This window comes from Cibotium barometz, chromosome 25 (assembly GCF_041138505.1).
Source record: "Cibotium barometz isolate CiBa-2024 chromosome 25, ASM4113850v1, whole genome shotgun sequence".
Lineage (NCBI taxonomy): Eukaryota > Viridiplantae > Streptophyta > Polypodiopsida > Cyatheales > Cibotiaceae > Cibotium > Cibotium barometz.
Window position 1 is genome coordinate 31,690,130 of NC_141070.1, and position 22,952 is coordinate 31,713,081.

Below are 22,952 nucleotides of genomic sequence, written 5' to 3' on the forward strand. Positions count from 1 at the left end.
TATATTTTTTAAAAAATAAAGAAAACAAGAGTTGGAATGTCAATAGGCGTTGCTAGCATGTGGAGTGAAAGGGCCCATTTCCACACACCCGAAAATTGGCAACTAGCCTATGCACAACTAGATAATTTCTAGCAGTTGAGATGCTATACGGCCGCCCACGTGTGAACAGCCTCACGACGTTGACCGAGGTTGCATTCAGACGCAAACAATCACCGTCCGCGAGGCCGCGTTTTCAGAATCTCAGTGACAAAGTAGCGCCGCGGCGGCTGCTTCTACTTTACGCCAATACGAGGACGCTTAGTTTTGCTTCTGACCAAGTGGGCAGTTTGGCCTCGCCTACCCGCAGTTTCGCTTATGACAAAGTGGGCAGTAGCGCCGTGGCGGCTAGTGGCCGAAGGCTTCTACTTTACGCAAGTTCGCAACCCATGAGGACGCTTGGGCAGCAGCAGCAACAACGCCTCCCGGTGTCGCCTCGCCTAACCGCAGTTTTTCTTCCCATGAGGACGCTTGGGCAGCAGCAGCAGCAGCAGCAGCAGCAACAGCAAAAGGAACAACGCCTCCCGGTGTTGCCTCGCCTTACCGCTGTTTTGCTTCTGTTGTTGCAAATCACAGGATCAAATGCAGACTGCATTCCTTCCACCGGATGTAGCGTCGCTCTGGCCAACTACACCGTATCCCTCAACGATACGGTGGCAATAATCGCGTCCAAGTTCCAAACCACCATCACCGCCATACAGCAGTACAACAACTTGCCAGATATCAACACTATCATGGCAGATCATGTTGGGTATAAAGTCCCAGTTTCGCCTCCGGACCTTGATCATCGCGTAGCTCTTTTCGAGAGCTTCGCGGCCATATATTTACTTGTACATTTGGCCCCCATTTGGGCCTTGTAACGGCATTCTTTGTATTTGGTCCGCCGGGCGCCCCATAAGTTGGGCGCCCGCCCATACCCTTGTATTACTATAAATACGAGGTCTCCCTTGAGCCTCATCAAGACATTCAAGATATTCTTGAGCATTGTGTGAGTTCTCTCTCTCTCTCTCACTCTCACTCTTCTCTATCTCCTCTGCACTTCCTTGGCTAAAGCTCTTGTGTTTGAGTCATTCTCCTCCAACAACTGGTATCAGAGCTATGGAGGGAAGCTGTATGCAGAAGCTATGGAGTTAGAGGTGTCTTCCACCACTTGACTACGGGATCGTCAAACACCTCCCTTCTATCATCAAGATGGTGCGTTTTTTTTTGAGTGCTGCTCTTCTTTTTTTTTAACGCAGGAGACTGTTTTTGCTGTTTTTTCTTGCTCTTCCCTCTCCTGCGTTTTCTGCTCCACCCCTGCTGCCCTTCTGCTGCGTTTTTCCTCTCCCTTGCTTCCCCCCTTTGCTGCGTTTCTGCTGCCCCTCTTTGCTGCGTTTGCTGTTCTGTCCTCTCCTTGCTATACGGCTGCCATCAGCAGCAGCCAACACTGCTGCCAGCAGCCCCACGACCACCAGCAGCAGCTAGGGCTGCAGCCAGCAGCCCCACGACCACCAGCAGCAGCCAACGCTGCAGCCAGCAGCCCCAAGGCCACCAACAAGCAGTCCGGGCTGCAGCCAGCAGCCCCACGGCCACTAGCAGCAGCCGTCGTCGCCTCCAGCAGCCAGGATCTTCGAGCAACCCTCAAAAGACAGCAACATACTGCCCCTCGGGTTTACATCGACATTCGGTGATACTCTTCCGCCGTCTCCTTCACTTGAAGTTGTTTCATCAATCTACGAGCATCCTACATTCAACCCATATCTGGTACATAACATCTTGCTATTGCTTACTTTCTGAAGTGTCAGTTTGATAAGTCATGGCGTCTACAAGTGATCTTAAGGGTCTACTAGAGATTAAGAAGTTTGCAGGCACTGGGTTTGATCTTTGGAAGGTGAGGATTCAGAATATCCTCTATCTGCGGGAATGTGATACTGCACTTGAGCAGTTCAAACCCGCTGCTATGACAGATGATGAATGGGGAATCCTGAACAGAAAGGCCGTTGCCTATCTCCAGATGGCTGTTGCTGATGAGGTTCTTGTAGACCTCAAAGGGCTGACAACAGCCTATGCCGTTTGGGAGAAGCTGAGAAGCACCTATGAGATCACCACGCCAGTGAACCAGGTACATCTCATCAGGAAACTCATGAATATGCAACTTGATGATTCTAAGAATGCAGTAGAGCATATTACTACTTTCACAGGGGTGCTTAATCAGATGCAGGATTCTGGATTGCCTGCTTTTGATGATAAGTTGAAAGCTATCTTTTTGCTCACTACTTTGCCTGACTCTTGGGAAACACTTGTGGTGTCACTTGGGACAAATCCCAACCTAACTTTTGATGGAGTCAGGGGTGCTATTCTCAATGAAGATATCCGGAGGAAGACCTCAGAGACTAGCGGTTCTGCAAATGTCTCACGAGGGAGGACGACCAAGCGGGGAAATACTACTACCAATTCAAAGGGTAGAAGCAAGAGCAAGGGCCAGCAATCTGATGTTACATGCTACCAGTGTGGTCGTAAAGGCCACAAGAAGCCAGATTGCAAGTTTTACAAGATGGAGCAAGACCGGAAGAAGAAATCCAGTCATTCAAATGACAAAAAGAAGGAAAAAGAGAGTAATTCCAGCAAAGCAGAAGAGTTCGAAAAGGACAAGAGCAAGGCCAATGTGGCCTCTGGTGTTGTCATAGAGGAACTGTCTGACTCAGATGATGTGCTATGTGTTTTTTCTGCTAATGCACTTGATGTTCATAACTTGCATGTCACAGAACCAGATGTTATTCATGCCTTGATGTATGAATCTGATGTGCTTTCACAGACTTGGATTATTGACACGGGTGCCTCTTTTCATGTAACTCCTATCAAGGAGTGTTTTGCAACTTTCACTGCAGGCTCCCGAGGAAAGGTGTTCTTGGGGAATGATCATGCTTGCAATATTGAAGGTATGGGCACCGTGAATTTGACTTTGCAGGATGGTAGTGAGTTTGTGCTGCCAAATGTGAGGTATGTGCCTGGTTTGAAAACCAGTCTCCTGTCTGTGGGCCAGCTTGATGCCTTGGGATACACGGCCATATTTGGAAATGGCACATGGAAATTGACCAAAGGCACAAGGCTGATTTCAAAAGGATGCAAGAAAGGAACATTATATAGCCTTCATGGTCAGGCTTTGTCTGGTAAGTTTATTGCTTTTGCAGAGGTACGCTCCCACATGGAGCTTTGGCATAAGAGACTTGGCCACATGAGCCAAAAGGGTCTCTCCATTTTGTCCTCTTTGAACAAATTTGATGCAAAAGGAAGCAAGCTTGATTTTTGTAATGATTGCTTGTATGGGAAACAGAATAGGAGTTCTTACTCCTCTCGTGCCTCTCGCAAGGCTGAAAAGTTGGACTTGGTCCACTCTGATGTGTGCAGCATGCCCATTAAATCTAAAGGTGGTTCAAAGTACTTTGTGTCTTTTGTGGATGATCACTCACGAAAAGTATGGATCACTTTGTTGAAATCTAAGGATGATGCTTTTGCTGCATTTCAAAAGTTTTATGCATTTGTTCATACTCAAACAGGAGTGAAGATTAAATGCTTACGCACTGACAATGGGGGTGAGTTTGTTAGTACTAAATTTCAGAAATTTTGTGATGATAATGGCATTAAGAGGGAACTTACACCCCCCTATAGCCCCTCTTCAAATGGTGTGGCTGAAAGGTATAATCGTACACTGTGTGAAAGAATTCGATGCATGCTGTCCACAGCTAATCTCTCTCAGGATTTTTGGGGAGAAGCCTTGAAAACTGCAGTTCATGTTTGCAATCGATCTCCACACACAGCTTTGAAAGGTGGAATCCCTGAGGAGGTTTGGTCTGGCAAACCGTCCTCATATGACCACTTACGCATCTTTGGTTGTGATGCATATGTGCATATCCGCAAGGAAGACCGGAACAAGCTTGATGCTAAGTCCGAGAAGGGCACCTTCGTTGGCTACGGTGATGAAGGTGAGATGGGCTACCGTGTGTGGTTGCCATCAACCAACAAAGTGGTTCGCAGCCGGGATGTTGTATTTTATGAGGCAAAGCTGCTCCGTAATGTTTGTGCCTCTCATGGTGATCAGAAAAAGGTCAAATTTCAGCAAGGGCAGCCACCCATTGATGCTGAAAATGAGCCCCAGGATGCTTCACAAAGGGCTGAAGATAATGAGTCCGTGATATTTGAGCCAGAAGAGGTTGAACAGCCGCTTCATGCTCCTGGAGGTGTAGGGCAGCAACCCCTATATGCTGAAAATCAGGCTGTTCGTGAAAACCCGCAGCCTTTTGATGCTGAAATTATGATTCCTCCCGATATTGACCCCCAACCAGCCAATGATCATTGGGTACGGAGGTCTACTCGCTTTCGGAGGGAACCTCAGCGTTTTGATCCCTCTTTGCAACATGTTTTGCTTACAGATGAGGGTGAGCCTCTTACTTTCAAAGAGGCTAAGTCTTGTGAACTCCGAAACAAGTGGGAGCATGCTATGCAGGAGGAGATTAAGTCTCTACATGCAAATGACACTTGGGACTTGGTTGAGTTGCCCAAAGGAAGGAAGGCTATTCCTAACAAGTGGGTGTACAAAGTCAAGACAGTTGACGGCCAGCCTAAGTATAAAGCCCGCCTTGTTGCTAAGGGCTATGCTCAGAAGGAAGGGATTGATTTTCAGGAGGTCTTCTCTCCTGTGGTCAAAATGACCACCCTTCGTGTTTTGTTTGCTCTCACTGCTGTTTTGGATTTAGAACTGTATCAGATGGATGTAAAGACAGCTTTCTTACATGGTGATTTAGATGAAGAGCTGTATATGAAGCAGCCTGAAGGCTTTGTCATTCCTGGCAAAGAACATCTGGTTTGTAAGCTGAAGCGTAGTCTCTATGGGCTGAAACAAGCCCCGAGGCAGTGGTACAAAAAGTTTGATGCTTTCATGCTTAACCAAAAGTTTAATCGTAGCCATGCAGATCATTGCTTGTATACTAAAACTGATGCAGATGGCAGCCCAGTGATACTTGTGCTGTATGTTGATGACATGCTTCTTGCAGGGAAGAATAAGAGCATTTTGGAAGCTCTTAAGGACCAGCTGAAGTCAGCTTTTGCTATGAAGGACTTGGGTTCAGCTGAACATATTTTGGGTCTTCGGATTAGACGGGACAGAGCACAGAAGTTGCTTTTCCTCTCACAGGAGAAGTATATCCAGAAAGTCCTTGATAGATTTAACATGGCTGATTCTAAGCCTTTGGGTGCTCCATTGCAGCCCTATGTTAAACTATCCAAGGATGATTGTCCAAAAGATGATGATGCAGCCAGTACTATGCGTGGGATTCCTTATGCTTCTGCTTGTGGATCTCTTATGTATGCTATGGTTGCTACACGGCCAGACATTGCTCATTCAGTGGGAGTAGTCAGTCGTTTTATGTCCAACCCGGGCAAAGCACATTGGGATGCTATAAAGTCTATTTTGAGGTACTTGAAGGGGACACAGAAGAAATGCCTTATGTATGGTAAAGGTCCACTTGAGGTGCAGGGTTATTGTGATTCAGACATGGCAGGTGATTCTGATACCCGCAAGTCTACTAGTGGGTACATCTATACTCTTGCAGGTGGTGCTGTTTCTTGGTGCTCTAGACTCCAGAGGATAGTAGCACTTTCTACTACTGAGGCCGAGTACATCTCCGTCACAGAGGCTTCTAAGGAGGCCATTTGGTTAGCACGCCTTGTCACAGAGTTTGGATTGCCAGAGAGGGCTCCGGTCCTTGGTTGTGATAGCCAGAGTGCCATATACCTGGCTAAGAATGCCATGTTTCATGCTCGTACCAAACACATTGATGTACGGTACCACTTCATCAGACAGGTGCTAGATGATGGTTTGGTCAGTTTGGTCAAGATTGGCACTCATGAGAACCCTGCAGATGCTCTCACCAAAAGTTTGCCAAAAGCACAGCTTGATATGTGTCTACAGCGGGTGGGAGTTACATAGCTTAGAGGAGCTTCACTGGCCCTTTAAGTGGGAGGTTGTTGGGTATAAAGTCCCAGTTTCGCCTCCGGACCTTGATCATCGCGTAGCTCTTTTCGAGAGCTTCGCGGCCATATATTTACTTGTACATTTGGCCCCCATTTGGGCCTTGTAACGGCATTCTTTGTATTTGGTCCGCCGGGCGCCCCATAAGTTGGGCGCCCGCCCATACCCTTGTATTACTATAAATACGAGGTCTCCCTTGAGCCTCATCAAGACATTCAAGATATTCTTGAGCATTGTGTGAGTTCTCTCTCTCTCTCTCACTCTCACTCTTCTCTATCTCCTCTGCACTTCCTTGGCTAAAGCTCTTGTGTTTGAGTCATTCTCCTCCAACAGATCAGCCCCTTCTTATCCCCTTCCCATGTGATTGCTCTGATACCCAACTCGGCCACACCGTACCTTATGCCATCGTGGCAGGAGATTCTGTGGACAACGTCGTACATACAAAGTTTAGCAATTTGTCACAAACTGAATGGGTCCTAACCGCCAACAAAGATGTGAACCCCACCAGCTTGACCCCTGGCTCCTTTCTCAACATACCCTTGAACTGTTCATGTGGGAACCCCGATGTCAGCACAGCCTATGGCATGTTTTCGACATATGTCATCCAACCCGGGGACACCCTCACAACATTGAGCCAGCAATTTGATGTTCAAGCAGAGCTTTTGACAGAGTACAATCAAAATGTCAATATGAACAGCCTTATTGCATACACGGACATCATTTTTGCGCCGGCAAAAGGTATTTTTTTTAAGTTTTCACTTCCTTATCACATGCAGAACAGTGTTATATTTTTGTTGGTCTGGATTGCCTTTTTCACACACATAATGCTGTTTTGTAATTGTCTCATTAGCCAGCTCTCTTAGATAACTTGGCCTCAATCATTTGTTCTACGAGGCAATTACATCTTCCTCGCATGTCAATGCTATTCCTACAAGGATCATAGAAGACATAATGAGCGTTGGTAATACAAACTTTAACTTTACTTGCTTCATGTTTTCTGCTGACTAGCATGCTTGCAGGTCAACATTAGAAATCAATGCTCCAACCTCCTCATTTGTTGTACTAAGGTTCCCAGTCTTTCTAGTTTGCAAGGTCTTCTTTATGAGGAGCAACCATGTAGATGCAGCCGGGAATGGTTTCGACACCAGATGGTGACTATGGGTGACCATGGTCATGACAACTTTGTGAAGGTCTTGTTTACCGTGAGGTAGGTGACATACATTGTTGGACCCGTGTTCCACTTTGAGGACTAGAGGGGGCCAAACCTTGGATACTTTGTAAAGGTCTTGTTTACCGTGAGGTAGGTGGCATACATTGTTGGACCCGTGTTCCACCTTGGATACTATGTGAAGGGATCGGGAGGCCCATTTGGGAGCCTAGATTAGAAATGGATTCCAAATGCTCAACAAAAATAGAAATCTTGCGTAACAATTAAAGACTGAAGATCCCAAATGCCCGCAATACTTTGCAACTTTTGTGTCCACTCAACATTCCATATGGGGTTGCTGAGAGACCCAAAAAATCTGGCAAGGTAGATTGGTAGGGTGCACTTGATTGGTACGATTAGGAGAGAATCTTGCTACATCACTTGGAGATCCTTGGTACAGGTAGGCTAAACAGTCAGATCCTCAAGTTATGTATGAGGGAGAAGATTTGGACAGGGCCATTTTGATGTGTAGAGGAGTCCCTAAACCTATCACCCTAGATGCACTGCCCGTATCTGTGCAAGGTCGGTCCCTTAGTCATAAACACTACATTGGGAGACCTTTGGCATAGCATTACCCATGCAGGCTCTTTTTTGGATACAACTGGGAGAGACACTGTGATATGCAGCGGAAGTCTTTGTATTGGAAGATCCTGTCACACAAATGCTCACACTGTCTTGTGTATCTTGACTTTCGTGAGTTTAGCAATCCACTTTAATACTTCAAACTTTAAAGAGATATGAGAACTGAACACCAGATTGGGTCCCGAATTACCCACTGAAGGCCCCCCTATCCCGATAACGAGATAGTATTTGCTTTATTACTTTAGAGAGAATGATTGTGGACTGTAGATAAGCCAAACGCAAGATCTCGGAAGATCTGAAGCCTGGCTGAACTGTACACGACTGTAGAAACACCTCAATGAACTGATCTTGAGCCTATGCACTCTTCCCAATGGCACGAGGAAGGGCTGCACACCTGAGGCTGAGAAAGAAGGCGGTGGACTGTTCTAAGCTATGTTAGAATGCTGAAAATGCTTATGAATGATAGAATACCTTTACCAGATGACTTGTGTATGCCTGGATGATGCACTGAATGCTGGATACTGATGTAGAGTGATGAATCAAGGTTGAAACTGCTGGAAATCTGCAAACGCAGGTCTGTAGGGCTGAATACTGGTGTAGGACTGATGCTGGACTGAAACGCAGACTGTAGGGCTGCTGTGGGACTGTAAACGCAGGGCTGGGCTGCTGTAGAACTGTAAACGCAGGGCTGTAGATGACTGAACTGCAGGCGGCTGTGTTCTATGCAGAAGCGTAGAGGTGCTTGCTGTTTTGGACCTATGGATGTGCTGTATGGCTGCGCCTATGGCTGTAGGGACTGCTGAACTGCTGCGTTGGTGGAGAACCAGGGCTGGCTGAAGCAAAACTCAAGTACTCCAACGGCTGGATGAGACTAGTCTAGGGCTGAAGGCAAGGGTACTCCTAGGGCTTAGGAGGAAAGCTCTTAGCACACTGAAGACTGAATGGGAAACTAAGCCCTATGCAAGCCTATTTATACTAGATAGGGGTTGGTCAAGTAAGTTGGCTGGTCATAATTTAATAAACTTTATGTTTATAAATGATATTAAATGCTAAATAAATACCATAAAATATGGAAAAAATACCAGATAAATCCTAGTAAATTTCCTAAGGCTTCTGGGATGTTCTAAATGATGTACATGCATATAAATGCATATTATGCAGGATGGAGAGTGCTTTCTGATGCAAACCCTAAGGCTTCTACTGACTCTACATGCATGAATGATTCTCTCCAAGTGGGTTAAGGGACTTGACTGATTGACTGACCCGCTAAGGCTGAGGAATGACCTACGTAGCTCGTGCTTGACTTATCCTGGACTGAGGATATACAATGGGGTCATGGCGTACGACAATTATCATCCTACTGGGTTCTAATAATGTACAAATGTTGCATTGCTGATGATGAGCCAGTTGGTCACCATACACTGAGTGCAGAGTGCATGTGACATTCCCTCCTGCTTAGCTTGGCGGCAGGTTCATGGCTTCCAAGTAGTCCACCAACAACTGGGGGTACTCCTGGAAGAACTCCTCGTCTAGTCATGCGGCTTCGTGGGTGCCTCGATCTCGGAATTTCGTATAGAATTGATGTATCCATCGATCGGAACCATGCTTCCATCGATGAAGAAGGATCTGCTCAGGCTCAATAACTTTTGCTTCGTCTACCACGTCTGGCTGCTGTTCATCTGAAACATCAAACACTTCTGGACCAACATATGGTTTTAGCCAAGAAACATGGAAAACATCATGCATTGTCCAACTGGTAGGTAACTTTAACTTCATGGAGACATCACTTAACTTCTTAACTATTGGAAAAGGGCCAAAACTACGGAATGAAAGCTTGGGACAACGTTTACCCACTTGTTTTAATCTCTGTTTCATGATACGCAAATAGACCCAATCCCCTTCCTTGAAGTGGACATCTCGTCTAGACTTATTTGCCTGTCTGCTATATGCTTCCTAAGCTTTGGTCAAGCGGTTCTTGACTGACTCAATGATCTCGAAAAATGCTTCCGTGGTTTTATTAGTCTCTAAAGATGGAGACACCATTCTCGTCAAAAGAGAAGAAAAACGGCGACCAAAGGCTGTTTCATATGGAGTCCGTCCGACACTAGATGAATGAGTGTCATTCAAGATAGCTTGGACCAATGGAAGATAATGTTCCCATCTGGATTGCTGGTCATGACAGTATGACTTGAGAACATCAAAGGCCAATTGGTTATAAATTTCTATTTGGCCATCTGTCTGCGGCGGATGGAATGCTAATGCTCTCCAGAAATGTGAGGTAAACTTGGAATCTCTATCTGATGTTATGGTGCTAGGCAAACCGGTTCTTGTAGAACAACCAATCGTTCTGTACTGAATAATGGCCAGCTCAGAATTGAGGGCCAAACTGTACTAAGTACCAAACTCAGGGGAGTCGACATATTGGTCTTTCATACTATCTAAGTTCTTCCCCGTGATTTCGAGAATGGTAACTGCCTGGATGCTGGACTATCGAATAAGAGCATCTGCTACTGGGTTATGCTTACCAGGGATGTATTCAATCATACCTTCAAACTGTTGGAAGATTTGACTCCACCTGGCCTGTCGATCACTCCACTGGGCACTTTGCACAGTGAAAATTCTAGACATCATCTTATTGAAGGTTGCGGGTGCATTTCTAAGCCCAAAAGGCATGACTACGAACTCATAGTGACCACGCTCTGTCCGAAAAGCTGTTTTTGGAATGTCAGCACATACAAATACAGTTCCAATAATATTTCCATCTTTTCTCATCACTCCACATCCTTTCACATTAGTCCCCATCTTTTCTCATCTTCCCACAAATTGTTTTCTTCATCGATCCCTATCACATCACATCATTCCCACATTAAATCACATCCAATCGCATCATCCACACATCAATCCACATCATCCATACATCCATCCACATCATCCACATCAATCCACATCAATCCACATCATCCATACATCCATCCACATCAATCCACATTATCCACACATCCATCCACATCTTCCATACATCCATCCACATCTTCCATACATCCATTCACATCAATCCACACGTCAATCCACATCATCCATACATCCATCCACATCAATCCACACGTCAATCCACATCATCCATACATCCATCCACATCAATCCACATTATCTACACATCAATCCACATCATCCATACATCCATTCACGTCAATCCACATTATCCACACATCTATCCATATCTTCCATACATCCATCTAGATTAATCCACACGTCAATCCACATCATCCATACATTCATCGACATCAATCCATACATCAATCCACATCATCCATACATCCATTCACGTCAATCCACATTATCCACACATCAACCCACATCATCCATACATCCATCCACATCATCCACATCAATCCACATCATCCATACATCCATCCACATTATCCACACATCCATCCACATCTTCCATACATCCATCCACATCAATCCACACGTCAATCCACATCATCCATACATCCATCCACATCAATCCACATTATCCACACATTAATCCACATCATCCATACATCCATTCACGTCAATCCACATTATCCATACATCAACCCACAGCATCCATACATCCATTCATGTCAATCCACATTATCCACACATCAATCCACATCATCCATACATCCATCCACATCAATCCACATTATCTACACATCAACTTACATCAATCCACATTCATTTCATAAGTATTCCCATTCTCATCTAATCACATCTTTTTCTATCTCATCACTTATTTTCTCATTTATCCTCATCAGATCTCATCCACTTGCATCTACCCATACATCTCCTCACTTCACATACATTAATATCTATCCAGTTTACATCGTATCTTATTACATCTATTTCACATCACATCTCGTTCATTCACATCCCGATTCACATGCTAACACATTCATTCACGTCCCTTATCGTTCATTCACATCCCGATTCACATCAGATCACATCACATCCATTCATATCTCTTATCATTCATTCACATCCCGATTCACATGCTATCACATTCATTCACATCCCGATTTACATGCTATCACATTCATTCACATCCCGATTTACATGCTATCTCTTATATCATTCATTCACATCCCGATTTACATGCTATCTCTTATATCATTCATTCATTCAGATCACATCACATCCATTCATATCTCTTATATCATTCATTCACATCCCGATTTACATGCTATCACATTCATTCACATCCTATATCATTCATTCATATCCCGATTCACATGCTAATACATTCATTCACATTCTATATCATTCATTTACATCTTGATTCACATGACATCACATCTCATCTATTCATTCACATTTATCTGATTCATATCACATCTCATCACATCTATTTATCTCTCATTCTCATCACTTCTATTCTCATCAACCCATGTCTTCAACGGATACTTATGAGCACATCAAGCAAAAACTCACAATGCTCTTTTCACCCCTTTGGATGAGAAGCATGAGTGCAGAAGGTACGTGACATACATAAGAACCTATCCTCTCAAAAAGGAGAGTAGCCACAAGAACCTGTTCCTCACAAGATGGTAGTAAAAAAATAAAAAAGAGAGAGAGAGAGAGAGAGAGAGAGAGAGAGAGAGAGAGAGAGAGAAATAAGATAAAAATACAAGGGAGTCACAGTATTGCCTACCTTAAAATGGTAGAATATCACAAGAACCTCCCAACAATCTTCAATAGCTAATACATTTTTTGTTAAGCTTATAGCTTACTATTCTTTTGGCTAGGTTAATGTAGTAGCTGCTCCATGAGTAAATATTCATGCTTATACACTAGAGGACATTTGCATTGGATCCTCATCATCATCAACAACTTTCCTGGTATATCTCTGGATGGGGGGACCACGGTGGGCAAAAACCTGGTCAATGGTACAACCCATCGCCTAGAATTTTCCTTCAAATTGAGAACCTCTCCAAACGAAGCTAAGTCTTCACAACACATTGGTCTCTAATCCTTTGTGAAGATGTCTATATTATCCTCACAAGTTGCCATAATTCTTTCATGCCTCACGAACAAGTGGTTACTTTAAGTAGCAGCTCAATAAGAGTCCATTTAACTCATCTATCTGATTCATATCACATCTTATCACATCTATTTATAGAATGTAAGAGAATTCTTATTTTTGATATAAAGATTCTTTACGCATCTATTTATGCATAAGAACAACTTCAGTGGGAATAACACTTTTATAAAAATCCGCTTATACATCTATTTATGCATAAATTCAATTTTAAGGAGAATAACACTTTCAAAATAAAAATAAATCTTTTATGCATCTTTCTATGCATAAATTGAATTTTAATGAGAATAACTCTTTTGAAATAATTTTTTTTTCTTTATGCATCTTTCTATACATAAAATCAAAATTAATGAGAGTAACTCTTTTGAAATAAAAATAAATTTCTTTATGCATCTTTCTATGCATAAAATCAAAATTAATGAGAATAACTCTTTTGAAATAAAAATAAATTGCTTTATGCATCTTTCTATGCATAAAATTAAAATTGATGAGAGTAACACTTTTGAAATAAAAATAAATTTCTTTATGTATTTTTCTATGCATAAAATCAAAATTGATGACAGTAACTCTTTTGAAATAAAAATAAATTTCTTTATGCATCTTTCTATGCATAAAATCAAAATTTAATGAAAATAATGCTTTTATAATAATTTTTTTTAATGTGTCTATTTATGCATAAATTTAATTTTAATAAAAATAACACTTTTATAATAAATAAATTTTTTATGCATCTATTTATGCATAAAAATTAATTTTGATGAGTAAAACACTTTTATAATCAAAATATTCTCAATATGCATCTTTCTATGCATAGAAATTAATTCTAATGAAGATAACACTTTTATAATAAAAATATTTCTAATATGCATTTTTCTATGCATAGAATAAAAATAACACTTTTAGAATACACAAGCGGTGGGGATTACTCTTTTTGAATAATAAAAAGATAAAACTTACTTTACTAAACTTAAGATAATTTTACCATAACCTCCTTTGTATGGTTGATCATTTTTTAATTTTTTTTCACTCTAAAATTTACTAGAAATTATCCAAGATGATTTAAATCATTCTAATCTAATCAATTTTCACTTTATTAAGAGTAAACAATATGAAAAGTTTAATTCCATCAATTCGATTACACATCTAGGATAAAGAATGGCTGAATTCAATAATGAAGAGAAGTGGAAAAGTCTTTCCAGCAAGGCATAACATCCATTTTTATTTTAAAGAAAGCAAAAATTAGAAAACCATAAAATTGAATAAGAAAAAGTAGAATTTCTACTTTACTAGGAGTTTTGTGAGCTTTCCTTTGACTTGATGGTTTGAGGGATCTACTCTTGTTTGCAACAAGAGTGGCCACCAATTCTTTTGAAGAGAAAATGGTCAAAAACAAATGAATTATCAATGAATTCATTGTTTTTGGCTCTGGGGAGGAGTAGAGTAACAGTGCATAAAACACTATTAACCATTTACAAAGGGGGAGGCTTCATTTATAGGAAAAAAGTGAGCCTCTAACCAAGCAAACTGATTGTAGAATTTTTCAGATCAGTTTGGTCAATTTTTGACCATTTTTAGGTCAGTTCAGCTTACTTTTTGGATCTAGTTGAAGCAAGAGAGAGAAGAGATTAAAATATATCATTATTTGTGAGTTTAAAACGCAACCACACATGTGAAATAGGCGCCTCCTTCATGAGGGGAATGTTAGAAGTCATCTCCTGTCTACTTTTATACACCAGGGCCTTTGTTGTGGGTGTGCCCGCCCTTATGAGGTGTTTTATCATTTTTCCTCACTTCCCGTATTTTTTTCCTATTTTTTTTCATTTTTCAGTGGTGTGGAGGGATGCCAGAGGTTGGCAGGAGCACTGAGTGGCTGGCCGACTGGCCCATCAGCAGACATGTGACTGGCCGACTGCCCAACAGCAGTCGTGGACCTCTGTACTGCTGGCCGACTGGATGTATGCAGTCGTAGGTCTCATTTATTGCTGGCTGACTGATGCTGCAGTCGTGGAGTACCTTTTTCAGCAGGCCGACTGCTCATATGGGGGCATATAAATAGACCCCCAGTCCCCATACCATTTGTGTATCATACCCGGGATCTTCTTGTGTATATAGAGCAGAGTTACACGTCTATATCTCTCTCTCTCTTGTGCTATATTTTTTTTTGCATGCGTTTTGCTCTTGTGTTCCCAGATCTGGTCATCATCTCCGCTACGTATTCTAACATGGTATCAGAGCCTAGGCTCTAGATAGTTCTTGGGATTTGTGTGAGCAAGAGGGGGACTGCTGTGTTGCTGATTGGTGGACTGTTTTGGGCTGATTTGCTGGACAGCCACTTGCAGGTTTTAGTTCTTCTTTGTTCCCACCCACCCACCCTATTCAAAGTACATCCCCGCAATGGCAGATCTGTTTGAGATGGCCGAGAGACACGTGAAGATCCCGACACTCCCCACGTTCCCAGTGGACCGTCAGTTGGACGGGAGCAACTACGACATATGGAAGGTTATGATGGAATCTGTTCTGGAGTCTTACGACCTCGTTGATTTCGTCGTTGTTGGTGTTCCACGACCGGAAGTAGAGAAAGGGGAGTTACTGTCGACCCGAAAGGACCGGGAGGCTCAGACACAGATGTGGGATCGTGTCAATGCCAGGGTTCGTTCGTTTATCTTTCTCAACTACACACCATAGGTAATCAATCATGTAAAGCACATGACGCTGGCCAGAGGCATATGGCAGCATTTGGCTTCTCTTTACAAGAGGGTATCGCCCATGAAGAGGATTTCCTTGGAAGTACAGATGCGGGTTATGAACCCTGCAAAGTTGTCGACGATGCGAGAGCATATTAATAAGCTACAGGCTCTTCAGCAGGAAGTTCTTCAGGCTGGGAAGGAGATATCGTCAGAGGACATGGCCATAACATTGCTGTCACATTTGCCCTCTTCGTACTCAGCATTTTACTCGTCTTTGATTACCAGTGGCAGGCTCAGCACCATCATGTGGGAGGAGCTTATGCCCATGGTCCTGGACCAGGAGGAACGATTCATGAACCCTCCTCAGGCTGGAGGTTCGGAGGCCTTAACTAGCCAAGGGTCGAAAGGCCGTAACACGGGCAAAGGGAAGGCTTCGTCGGAGAAGTCTTCTGAGAAGATGTCCGTTACTGACCGCGAGAAACTAAAGGCAGAGAGGACCTGTAATGATTGTGGCGAGAAAGGCCACTATTGGGGACAGTGTTCCAAGCGGAAGACCGAGAAGGGTGAAGATTTATCAGCAGCAATCATGAAGACTCCGGCTTTTGTGCACCTGGAGGTGGTGGACACCGATGTTTCATTTTCTTCAGGCAGGGAGGAGATTGGAGGACTCTCCGCAACGGATACTCGGGAGTGGATTCTCGATAGTGGTGCTTCTAGGCACATGACTCCTTCCCATTCCGGTTTACAGGATCTCTGCAGGCTTTCTAGTCACATTCTTACTGGGGATACGTCCACTATCCCAGTTCACAGTGAGGGCACGATGGAGATAGTTTCCGATGGCAGAGGGGGGAAGCATTCCTCCCAGGTGTTGTATGTTCCGGCACTTGGTTTTCATCTGTTGTCAGTGCATCAGGTTTGCAAGACTGGCGTACGGGTGGAGTTTGATGAGCATTTTGTTGCTCTCCAGGACAAAGCAACAAGCCAGGTGGTTTGGGAAGGCGGATTGGAGAATGGAGTTTACAAGCTTTCAGCACTCTCTCCCAGGTCCTCAGGTTTGTGATGAGTGGCAGTCTGGTAATGGCCACTCAAGTGTGGATACGCTGCAGGTGCAGGCTTTCCGGGACCAGATGGTGGATAGCTTGCCAGTAGATGGCAGCAGTTGGCAGGAACTCTCCAGTACTGATGTTGGTGGTTCTTGTGTTCATCAGTCAGAGGAAACTGAACAGGTAACTTATGCTCTGATGTCTCGTAGTATTCGGGACAAAGAACCTCCAGTAGATGAGGATGTTCTTTCCACAGGGACCTTTCGGAAAGCCAGGCAGGTGGCAGGTGATTACTTGCAGAAGGAGGTGTTTTCTCCAGGCTTTGTGGTTCCGGATTCCGAGGGGGTGGTTGACAGGTTTCAGAAGGCCTTGCGTGGTCTTCATCAGGTTTCCAGGACTTGTTTTTGCACTGTAACAGGTGTTGATCCTTGTGAGCAGTGTGATGCCTCTTTGACTCAGAAGCAGAATGGTTCATTGATCTGGTTGAAGGACATCAGATTGGACGGGAGCTTCCTGATGAGGCAGTTGAGCTCATGGTTGCAGATGACTCTTTGGGAGGCAGGATTGCGTTTCCTGTGGTTTCTGCGGCATGCGAAGGATCATGGACTCTTGTACACAGGAGGGGGATTGTTGGATGGAGTCCGACTCCACGGATGGAGTGACTCGGTTTGGGGAGGAGATCCGGACACGAGGAGATCTACTTCAGGCCCAGGAGCAGTTTTATGGAGCAGTAAGAAGCAGTCATCTTTTGCCTTGTCGAGCACAGAGGCAGAGTACCGGGCTGCTTGTGATGCTGCTTGCGAGGTGGTGAGGATGCAGAGGTTACATAGCAGGTTTGGGCTTCCACTGGAGGAACCCATGGTCATCCAAAGGCACTTTGTTCGTGAACAGATCGTTGGCTGATGACATCTTGCTAGAGTTCTGTTCGACGGAGGACAGTACCGTGGACCTCTTCACGAAGTCGCTATCTCAGGATTTGCTCAGGCGGCACCCCAGCTCCCAGTGGTTGGTTTCACAGCCAGGAGCTGAGAGGGGATGTTAGAAGTCATCTCTTGTCTACTTTTATACACCAGGGCCTTTGTTGTGGGTGTGCCCGCCCTTATGAGGTGTTTTATCATTTTTCCTCACTCCCTGTATTTTTTCCCTATTTTTTTCCATTTTCCAGTGGTGTGGAGGAATGCCAGAGGTTGGCAGGAGCACTGAGTGGCTGGCCAACTGGCCCATCAGCAGACATGTGACTGGCCGACTGCTTGATTATGGGGTTCCTTATAGTCTGGTGAATCCAACAGAATTCTGGGATAAAGATCCTTTTTATAAAACTTATCATCAGATAATAATTCACTCAGATCATAACGTTCGATCCTTATCATAATAATTGTCCATTAGACCGAAATTTCTATCTGAACAGTCCTTCATGGAAATTTTCAATTATACAGATTTTTAATTTGACATCCCTTAACTTGATTCACTGGGTCAAGTGTTAACAGCAGCAATCTGCCAGCACAATCCACTAATCTCATAGTGATTTGCTGAAGTCATTAACGTCATTCCAGCTACGATCATCATCACAGGGACTCATCCCATTCATCCTCATTGTGGTTTTTCTTAGTTTATTACATTTCAACCAAAATTCAGGAATCTTCATTTTTCAATCAGAATCCAAATCAACTCATCAGTTCTCAACCAGAATTTAAAATCATATCAACTATATTCGAATTCATCGTCTGGATAGTATTAATGCTTATAATTTCAATTCTTAGATTTACTCGTATATACTGCTAGTAAAGAGCTGCAATTATACTCTCGGTATATACGGGTAGTCACGGTCCTTGGAACTATAAGGTAAATACCATCATGTCTAGGCCTCAAGCAAGTCAGGGATTCCATACAATTGCAGTACTTCCATCTGAAGACCCAATTACCAATTTACGAATTTCAGTTTAAATATCAAATTGTATGAAATTTATCACACAATTACAACCTTTTACTGCTTCTTCATAAATTTTTGACATTTTTGGCTTCTCGGTTGATCCTCATTAGCCAATTCGCTCTGATACCAGCTGTGAGGTCCCTATCCGCACCGCGCAACGAATTCAGGGGTGCTAGTAGCGGAAGTAGCACTTCTTGCGCGGGGCAGGGTCCCACACTCGGGGTCTCGCCCACGGATATCCGGACAAGAGACTAATCCATTGGTTCTTCCAAAACCAAATCCGGAAAAACTTCCCTTGCCCGGAAAGCATGGGCGATTCCTCCGGGATAACTTTTCTCTAACGTAGTCAAAAGCCTTAACTAACTGAACTGATCTGACCGAACCCGTAAGTCTCATAGTCAGATTAGGGAAAAGATTGTACTTGGATCATAGAGACCAACGCTTTTTTCCTCATTGAGAGGCACAGCCGTTGATTCTTTTCCATAGAACAATTTTTGTCCGGGATTTACTTCATCTATCGAACCAGAACAGAATTGAGTCTCAATTTAGGGACCCATCAGTCCAGCCTAACCCCATCCAGTCCCATGGGTTAGCCAACCGCCCAACCACTGTAGTGATGGGATCCAATTAAAAATTTGGTTAGGTTGTCTCGTTTACCAGGGAAAAGAGTTCCCAGGTCCCCTAGCCGGATATTCATGTAAACTTAAAACTAGTCATACCACTTACACACCCAGTATGAAATTGCCTTTTTTACAGATTCAACTGTCTTTAAAACAATCACTTAATGAAACCATAGTGTCACTGATCATAATCCTCTAATTATCCAGTTGAATCCTTATTTCCAAACATTCCTTCATCGGTGTACCTATGGCATCATTGGCAACCAGAACGCTCACCCCCTGTCCAGTCTAGGGTCTTTTCGATAGTTCTTAGCTCATAGTAACCGGCAAGTATTCACTTTAACAAAAATGGAGTCTCCATTGAAGATCAGCAAGATCAACCAACAGATCCACGTACGTGTGGGTATCTTCGGTGACCCAGAGCCCGAGCACCGTATGGTCAGCACCCTCTAGGATCCTTCGCAGGTCACCTAGCGCTTCACTCAAAGGCCGTTTCCTTGGTCCCTTATTCACTGTACCGGAAGCTCACCATTTAAATTAAACCGAGGCTGGTCAAGACCTCGGTTGACCTTGTTACGCGAGACGTCCTCCGTTGAGTCTCCGTCAGCAGTTGCAACGTTAATAGATAGGTCTCCACGATCTCATTCACAAGACGGTCAAAATGGTTCCCCAGCATTCTTGACATAAAACAGTCATTTAAAAACAGATTTCACATACAAATACAGTTCCAACAATATTTCCATCTTTTCTCATCACTTCACAACCTTTCACATTAGTCCCCATCTTTTCTCATCTTCTCATAAATTTTTTTCTTTATCGATCCCTATCACATCACATCATTCCCACATCAAATCACATCCAATCGCATCATCCACACATCAATCCACATCATCCATACATCCATCCACATCATCCACATCAATCCACATCATCTATACATCTATCCGCATCAATCCACATTATCCACACATCCATCCACATCTTCCATACATCCATCCACATCAATCCACACGTCAATCCACATCATCCATATATCTATCCACATCAATCCACATTATCCACACATCAATCCATGTCATCCATACATCCATTCACGTCAATCCACATTATCCACACATCCATCCACATCTTCCATACATCCATCCACATCAATCCACACGTCAATTCACATCATCCATACATCCATCCACATCAATCCACATTATCCACACATCAATCCACATCATCCATACATCCATTCACGTCAATCCACATTATCCACACATCAACCCACATCATCCATACATCCATCCACATCACCCACATCAATGCACATCATCCATACTTCCATGCACATTATCCACACATCCATCCACATCTTCCATACATCCATCCATATCAATCCACATCATCCATTCATCCATCCACATCAATCCACATTATCGACACATCAATCCACATCATCCATACATCCATTCACGTCAATCCACATTATCCACACATCAACCCACATCATACATACATCCATTCACGTCAATCCACATTACCCTCACGTCAATTCACATTACCCACACATCAATCCACATCATCCATACATCCATCCACATCAATCCAGATTATCCACACATCAATCCACATCAATCCACATTCATTTCATAAGTATTCCCATTCTCATCTAATCACATCTTTTTCTATCTCATCACTTATTTCCTCATTTATCCTCATCAAATCTCATCCACTTGCATCTACCCATATATCTCATCACTTCACATACATTAACATCTATCCAGTTTACATCGCATCTTATCACATCCATTTCACATTACATCTCATTCATTTCACATCTTATCACATCCATTTCACATCACATCTCATTCATTCGCATCTCATTCATTCACATCTCGATTCACATGCTAACACATTCATTCACGTCCCTTATTGTTCATTCACATCCCGATTCACATCACATCACATCCATTCACATCCCTTATCATTCATTCACATCCCGATTCACATGCTATCACATTCATTCACATCCTATATCATTCATTCACATCCCGATTTACATGCTAACACATTCATTCACATCCTATATCATTCATTTACATCTTGATTCACATGACATCACATCTCATCTATTCATTCACATTTATCTGATTCACATCACATCTCATCACATTTATTTACCTCGCATTCTCATCACTTCTATTCTCATCACATGCATTCTCTATTTATTCTCATCTATCTGATTCATATCACATCTTATCACATCTATTTATAGAATGTAAGAGAATTCTTATTTTTGATATAAAGATTCTTTTGAAATAAAAATAAATTTCTTTATGCATCTTTCTATGCATAAAATCAAAATTGATGAGAATAACTCTTTTGGAATAAAAATAAATTTCTTTATGCATCTTTCTATGCATAAAATCAAAATTGATGACAGTAACTCTTTTGAAATAAAAAATAAATTTCTTTATGCATCTTTCTATACATGAAATCAAAATTGATGAGAGTAACTCTTTTGAAATAAAAATAAATTTCTTTATGCATCTTTCTATGCATAAAATTAAAATTCATGAGAGTAACTCTTTTGAAATAAAAATAAATTTTTAAATGCATCCTTCTATGCATAAAATCAAAATTTGATAAAAGTAACGCTTTTGAAATAAAAATAAATCAAAATTGATGAGAGTAACTCTTTTGAAATAAAAATAAATTTCTTTATGCATCTTTCTATGCATAAAATTAAAATTCATGAGAGTAACTCTTTTGAAATAAAAATAAATTTTTGAATGCATCTTTCTATGCATAAAATTAAAATTGATGAAAGTAACGCTTTTATAATAAAAAAAATTCTTTTATGCATCTATTCATGCATAAATTTAATTTTAATGAAAGTAACACTTTTATAATAAAAAAATCTTTTATGCATCTATTTATGCATCATTTCTTCTAAATATCTCTTCTTTTTTAACTAATAATCTTGTCCTTAGTCAACTCTTCATCTTATGTGAGCATTTACTCATTTTTTTAGGGATTTTCTTTTATTCTTCCATTTATCTCCTCTCTACATTTGGATTAATCTAATTGGTCCATAGAAACCTTAATTCAAAAATTTCACAAAATCTGAATCCTTAGGCTAAGGTCTTTTTTACTACCTGATCTTCATCGCCTGTCTTTACCAGACACCAGGGCCTCTGTTGTGGGTGTGCCCGTCCTTTGTAGGTGTTTTCTTATTTTTCCTCACTCCTCGTATTTTTTTCTCATTTTTTTCTATTTTTTGACCATTTTTAGGTCAGTTTAACTTACTTTTTGGATCTAGTTGAAGCAGGAGAGAGGAGAGATGAAAATATCTCATTACAGACATGTGAAATAGGCGCCTCCTTCATGAGGGGAATTCCCCACACTGAGGTGTCAAAAATGCATCATTTCTTCTAAATATCTCTTCTTTTTTAACTAATAACCTTGTTCTTAGTCAACTCTTCATCTTATGTGAGCATTTACTCGTTTTTGAGAGATTTTCTTTTATTCTTCCATTTATCTCCTCCTCCCTACATTTGGATTAATCTAATTGGTCCATAGGAACCTTAATTCAAAAATTTCATAAAATCTGGACCCTTAGGCTAAGGTCCTTTTTACTTGATTTTAATTTATTCCAATTGCATATTGAAAATTTCTTTTTGACAAAATCTGGACCCTTAGGCTAAGTTCCTTTTTACTTGATTTCAATTTATTGCAATTGCACCTGATCTTCATCGCCTGCCTTTACCAAATACCAGGGCCTCTGTTGTGG

General features: G+C 42.2%; 1 protein-coding gene across 1 annotated transcript in view; it reads left to right on the top strand.

The window, feature by feature from the left end:
• Positions 1 to 226: 226 nt before the first annotated feature.
• Positions 227 to 22,952, top strand: part of LOC147624474 (chitin elicitor receptor kinase 1-like) — a 124,418-nt gene continuing 101,692 nt past the window's right edge. The window contains exons 1-2 of the mRNA XM_086819475.1: positions 227 to 782; positions 6,382 to 6,781. Coding sequence (XP_086675601.1) covers positions 426 to 782; positions 6,382 to 6,781 — 757 coding nt within the window. The 5' untranslated portion in view covers positions 227 to 425. The remainder of the gene's footprint in view (positions 783 to 6,381; positions 6,782 to 22,952) is intronic.